This window comes from Stylophora pistillata, chromosome 9 (assembly GCF_964205215.1).
Source record: "Stylophora pistillata chromosome 9, jaStyPist1.2, whole genome shotgun sequence".
Classification (NCBI taxonomy): Eukaryota; Metazoa; Cnidaria; class Anthozoa; order Scleractinia; family Pocilloporidae; genus Stylophora; species Stylophora pistillata.
Window position 1 is genome coordinate 16,038,428 of NC_142527.1, and position 6,498 is coordinate 16,044,925.

At 40.7% G+C, this 6,498-nt stretch overlaps 1 protein-coding gene across 1 annotated transcript; it reads right to left on the reverse strand.

Moving 5' to 3' along the window:
* Positions 1–592: 592 nt before the first annotated feature.
* LOC148723538 (uncharacterized) lies at positions 593–5,791 on the reverse strand. Its single transcript, XM_088734451.1, has 2 exons — positions 5,731–5,791; positions 593–1,650 (listed from the first exon to the last, which is right to left on the reverse strand). The coding sequence occupies exons 1-2, from the start codon at positions 5,789–5,791 to the stop codon at positions 593–595; spliced, it is 1,119 nt and encodes a 372-aa protein (XP_088590577.1).
* Positions 5,792–6,498: the final 707 nt, after the last annotated feature.

The following is a 6,498-nucleotide window of genomic DNA, read 5'->3' on the forward strand; positions in this document are numbered from 1 at the left end:
GTACCTTTCACTGGTTTCTCAGAGAGCGCCTTTCTCATGTCTCCCGCTGTTAGAATGTCGTGTCCTTCGTTGCAGAAACGTCGGATGCATGTTTTCATTGGGTACAGGATACCATCACACACATCCTTGCCATACTGTGGCTCTGAAAAGTCATACCGAAAGACTTCAATACCTGCCGCTGACCGATGCCTCTTGCTGCGGCAATGAGATAATTATTATAATAACAGCCAGCTTCATCGGACCTTAGGTAAACTTGAGTGATGTGGGGCTTCTTGGTTTTAATTTCTTTTAGTGTACTCTCTATGATGGAACACACGGCGAACCAATCCTGCTGACATGTGTGAAACAGATGGGCATAGGGTTGCAGTTCTAGTTTTCCTTTGTGGTTTGGATCACTTTTGATCACTGTCGGGATGTGCCAACTCATTCCTCTCTTGCCGAACCAATCGGACTGCTTCTCACGAAATCTACGCTGGATAAATTTCACTGCCCAGTCCGTTATGACTAATGCACAGTCTTGACTGGTGCTTATCATCTTCAGCTGATCTTGCGTTGCTGCTTCCTGGTTTATGGAGCGAACAATGTGAGCCTTTCACTGCAAAATGTCGGTTTTTGCCAGCTTGAAGTCATAGAGGAGATCATCTCGTTGCTCGCTGCTGTAAGGTCTCCAAGACGGTCCTCGAGTTTTGTCTTCGACTTCATCAAGGACATTTCGCAGATTTTTACACTCCTTAGAGTTTTCTGTGTGTTGGTGGGAACCATTTTCCTGGAAGTCGAGATCTTGTTCATCCCTAAGAGCAAGCTTACGGCAATGATCAGGACATACTTCCTCCTCTGGATTGCAATGAACGCGAAAATCAGTCTTCAAATAGCGTTTTGCTTTCTTCAGCCTTTCTTTGACTTCAGCGCCCCATTGCCTTTTCATTCCCCCTTTCTCTAAGTCTTCGACTATCATTTTAATTTTATGGAAGCCAGATGAACCATCAGCAGCAGTGTTGTCGAGGCCTTGCAATGACTTTCTCTGTGAGGCTTCTCTGACTTCAAGAGTCTTGAATAAAGTGGAGCGACCTAGAGGTTCAAACGTCTCCTCCTGACAGAATTGCATGCACTGGCTAATCATTGCAGAGCGTGTCACTCTGCGCACGAAGTTCGGTATCTGAATGGTGTCACCACTGTCTAACTGCAGCGACCTAGTTCCGTAAGACACGTCCTGGTAAAAATATGGACGATTAATGAACTCGATAAAATGGTCCACCTTACTCATATCAATGCGCACACGATGATGTTTCTTCTTCTCAGGCACTCTTCCAGGACCTATTGTTATTGCATGACACCGCGCTCTTTGTATCTGACGAGTTGACAACTTATCGTATGGTGAGTGAAGTTTCTTTAACGTGCTAATCGAATACTTATAGGCATAAAGGCTTAGAATTTGCGTTTTGGTGCTTTTGGCTTCAGCATTCCTGTAAGCGGTCATCAAAGCTTTCAGCAGGTCATCGGCTACTACTTTATCATTCTTTTCTTCACCTGGAGATACCAAGGCATGAAAAAGCCGCTTGCCGTCGTTTGGGGCTATCACATCGCATACCAGCATGCAGTCCTCAGCTGCCTTGTGGATGCAGTATTGTCGTTGTGCTGCAGTGCTTTCATCTCATGAGTCCAGTTGTGAAGTTAGTGGTAGTCGCGTGCAAGTAATATTGCTGGCAATTTTTTCCATCGCTGCGTTGTAAGTGCGGAGAATTTCTGTGTCGGTGCTCTGAAGAGAGGTTGCTTGAGCACTCCCTGGACCCCAGCCGGGACTATAGCAACGCCTTGGAGTGAGAAAATGAAGGAATGGAGTGGTCTCCATTTCGGCTGAATGTGCTTGTATAGCAGCTTTCGCATCCGATCTGGCTGGTCTGAGAGATAAGACAGTCTCACTAACAACGGGAAAGGTAAACGGGCATTTCTGAACATGCTTTATCAGCTATAATGCCTCTTTTTACTGAAAGATTCAGTAAAACGGAAAGGCATATATAGGGGTTAATTTGCGAAAAAAAAAAGGGTTTCATCTTTTATCCAGCAGTTTTGTTTTCATATTAAGTTTATTCCACAGCTACTAACACATTATTTTTCTGAGTTCCCTGCCTAGTTGATGTGGCATGCACAAGCTAAATACATAGTGAGAAAAGTACGGAATCTCAGGGACAATAAATAGATCCAACAAACCTTTCAGAAACTGCTCCCTCTTGGTCTTGTGAACCTTCGGCAGAACCCCGCCATCTTAAACTCAACAATCGTTCAGCATGCTTCTTCCGGCAAGTGGTGCAGACAGCTATAGATTAGTGCAAACGATTAATAACTCGCGATCGTAATGTATAATATTACAAGCCTGACCAGCTGACGTCCTTGTGTATGTGTTTAAAGGAAGAGTATTCTTGAGCGGTAAGGTGCGTCGACGTGAGGGGAATGGGAGAAATTTACACACCCGATCCACCGCTCCAGAATATTGCCGCTCACTAAGTTGCCAGCTACGCAGGCCAGTATAAAAAAAAAAAAAGCGAAAACAAATAACGAAAAAAAAAAAAACAAAAATAAAACAAAAAACAAAAAAGAAACAAAAAAACAAAAAACAAAAATAAAACAAAAAACAAAAAGAAACAAAAAACAAAAAGAAAAGAAAAGGAAGAAAACCAAAAATATTTAGAAAAAGGAAGAAATTTATTCGGCAGTTTAGTATGAGCTACGGGAACGTTGAAATGTGAGCAACAATAACAGAGACTTTTTAGGAGTAGTGTATAGTAAGGGTAGACTTGTAGGAGTGCAGGGCTGGAAAATAGAACTAGCGAACCACAAGTTAAGGCTTATGGTACTTACGTGATCCAACAGCAGCGATTACGCCAATTATAAGTTTAACTTGGTCGGCCATTTGGAAGTTTACAACGGGGCTGCCCGACACACTTTTAGTTTTCCCGTTGTGGGCACGGTATTGGCAGGATCTTGGACCCCTCCAGAATCTTCCTAGTGAGTGTCGGTGCCTCGGGCAGATTTTCATACCCGCGAGTTGACTCCTCGACAAATGTTGTATTCCCGTTCTTGCCATGATTAGCTCGGCTTCCGTAATAGCGCTGCACTTGGATAAGTGGCAGCTAACTAAATGGGCGGATATATCTGCATTGCAGTCGGAGAGCAAAACGTGCTTCGTTTCTTCCCTACTAGCCCCACACGGAGTCTGTGCTATTTCGTAAAGAGAACAATTTAAGGGTTCGGCAGACATCTTTCCGATAAACAAACACTACAGCATGAATGCTTCCGCAGCTAAGTTAGTCAATGTTACGTGACAACTGGTGTAGATCTCAACGGATTTTAATTGATTTACAGCGAAGTAAACAAAGTTTCGAAGAAGGGAAAAATAATCTGGCATAGGATATAGGAGGCTGTTAGGAAAACGAGCTCTCTTGGTCTTGCCGGAAAAAAAACCATCTCTTGCTACTGAAGAGATGTTAAGGAAATATTACTGGTAAGATCTTCGATGTCAACTTCTCTGTGGTTGATGATAAAACAAACACAAACACAGCTGTTTTACTTAATCAGCGCTTCGTGGGAGATGAAAATGGCCATAAACTCAGAAAATACCTTGCCTTAGAAGTGTGGAATAATATGCTCTTCATTTAAAAGAGACAGCTCTTTGTGTTTAAGAACATTGTAGAAAAAAATTGTTATGGACACAATTTTAAATGACGCTAATTTGCATAATTTAGTATATGTAAACACAGGTCTTTCCTCTTTAGAACACCAATGTTTTCAGCTTAACGGCGAAAAAGTCGCATGATATGTATTCTTCAATATAAAAATCCGCTCTTCAGTTTTATTTTATGATTTGTAACAAGTTCTCAGATCCCAAATTTACCTGTTGGTCGGATCGCGTTATCTTTGATTTCGATCAAAATGGCGAATATTTGTGAAATTTGCAAAGCTTTGTGCGGCGCGCCATGAAGAGTGCCCAAAAGTTCTACTCCATAATTTACTTACTAGGTGTAAGTGCTTATAGGCTGTAATAGATTTGACTCTAGATCAGGTCCCACATAAGAGAAAATAGCTTTCAACCACATGTACCTCACGCATCACAAATTTCAGTGCTCGAGGTAAGTATTTTGAAAAATTTGTAACTCAGTGAAAAATATCTACAGTGTAATCATTTGACCGTTAACGTAGTGGCAGAGGGTTGATCTTAGACATATAAAATAGAAAGCTCGTTAGAATTGAAAATACGGCCACAGCAGCGATCGACTTTTGTATCTAAATTATGGAGGTCCGGGAGGGGGACAATGGGTGCCTTTAAGGTCACCTTGAAAAATATCTCGTAAAACCAGACTGATTCAAAATAAACGCAATATTTGTTCATGGGATAGAAGTATCGACTTTCACAGTAAAAATCAGGGAAATCGGTGAAGGTCCGAAATTTGCCTTATCCGTTCTTAGGTGGAAAGCCTCTTAAGTACTGACTGGCCTTTAAAGGGGCTGACTGACGGGTTGACCTATTAACTTGGCGCATTTCACTCGGGGAAAATTTCGTAGGAAAGATCGGGTGTCAACTGGATATTAGCGTTTTCTCATAGATTTCAACACATTGTATTAAGATAAATTACTTTTTGTTTTTTTTTTAGATACTTTTTGCAAAACGGTGTTTTTAGCGATAGTTTGGCAAGAATTGACCCACGTCACTCTGGCAAAATTTTACAGGAAACATCGGGTATCAAGCAAATTGTATTGTTTTCTCACAGATTTCAACGCAATTTATTAAATAGCATTGGTTTTGGCTTGTTTGCAGATACCTTTCCCAAAACTCTGTTTTCAGCGCTAGGTGAGCTGAACTTGACGCGTTTTAGTCTCTGGCAAAAATTCTTATGAAACATCGTGTATCAAGCAAATTTTTGTGTTTTCTTACATATTTCAACACATTCTATTCAAAAGAGTTGGTTATGGCTTCTTTCTATATATTTTCTGGATAAGCGTGTTTTCAGCGCGAGTTGATCAAGACGTGAGCCAATTCTCTCTGTGGCCAAATTTGAACATATTTGACCAGATTGTATTTAAAAAAATTGCTTTTGCCTTGTCTCCACATACTTTTTTAAAAACGGTGTTTTCCGCAAGAGTTCAGCAACACTTGATCAAAATCTCTCTCTGGCTTAATTTTGAAGGAAACGTCGGGTATTAAGCAAATTTTATTGTTAACTTACATATTTCAACACGATCTATTAAAATAAATTGATTTTGGCTTGTCTCCAGATACTTTTTTAAAAAGCGTGTTTCCAGCACGAGTTGAGCAAGACTGACCCAAATCTCTCTGTGGCCAAATCTTGCAGGAAACTGCGGGTATTAAACAAATTTTAGGGGTTTCTTACAGATTTCAACAAAATCAATTAAAAATATTTCCTTTGGGCTTTTTGCGTATTCTTTTTTTAAGACCGTCTTTTCCAAGCAAGTTGAGAAACACTTGACGCAATTCCATCTCTGGCTAAATTTCTTAGGAAGCATCGGATATCAAATAAATTTTAGTGGTTTCAAACAGATTTATACTCATTCCAATCAAAACATTTGCTTTTAGTTTGATTCCAGATACTTTTCTCAAAACCCTGTTTCTAGCGCGACTTGAGCAAGATGATGCATTTCAGTCTTTGGCCAAATTTCCTTGGAAGTATCGGTTATGAAGACAATTTTAGGGTTTAGGTTCATCGTCCATGCCGTTACCTTCAGGGTCCGTGGCTTTACGTTCAGGGTCCATGGGATTACTCTGGGTCCATGGGACCATGGTTAGGGGACCATGGTGTTACGTTGGGGGTCCATGGTGTAACGTTGGGGGTCCATGGTGTTACCTAGGGTCCATGAGGTTACCTAGGGGTTCATGTTGCTACTATTGCCAATGAAGGTGCGTTATATGCAAGACCCGTAGAGGGAATGACGTGGAACTTACACACGATGTTGATTGGATGATTATTAGTCTGTGTAGGAAGTTATTATAGATTTTATTTGGTAAATGCACTTTTTATCTCACCTCACCCCTTAGCCCATTTTCATGTTTCGTTAGTCAATCTTCAAACATCTATAACTCCATTGTCTCTTGAACAAATTAATTCATGTTCCCTATATGACTAGTTGTATACCATATGTATTACTATGATAAATTGTAAGTCAAGAGCATGACATGTTGGGAAGTTACAGCAGTTCCAATGAGAGCACCCCATTTGTTGTCCGCCATCTTGGATTTTTTGGCCAAGGGGGTAGCATGGCCATTTTGCTTCAACTTTGACAAAGTGTGGACACGTGGTTTTTTATTACAACAGCTTGAAACTTACAGGCATAACAGAATAGATCTTTGCCGGTCTTGTCATAGTCCTTACTAATGAAGGTGATGTTGATTGACATCTGACAATTATGGTTGACTTCTGTCAATCAAAGCGAAAATTGAGTTTAATATTTTTTATAGAATTTCACGTGGTACAGAATTCCATTCCATGA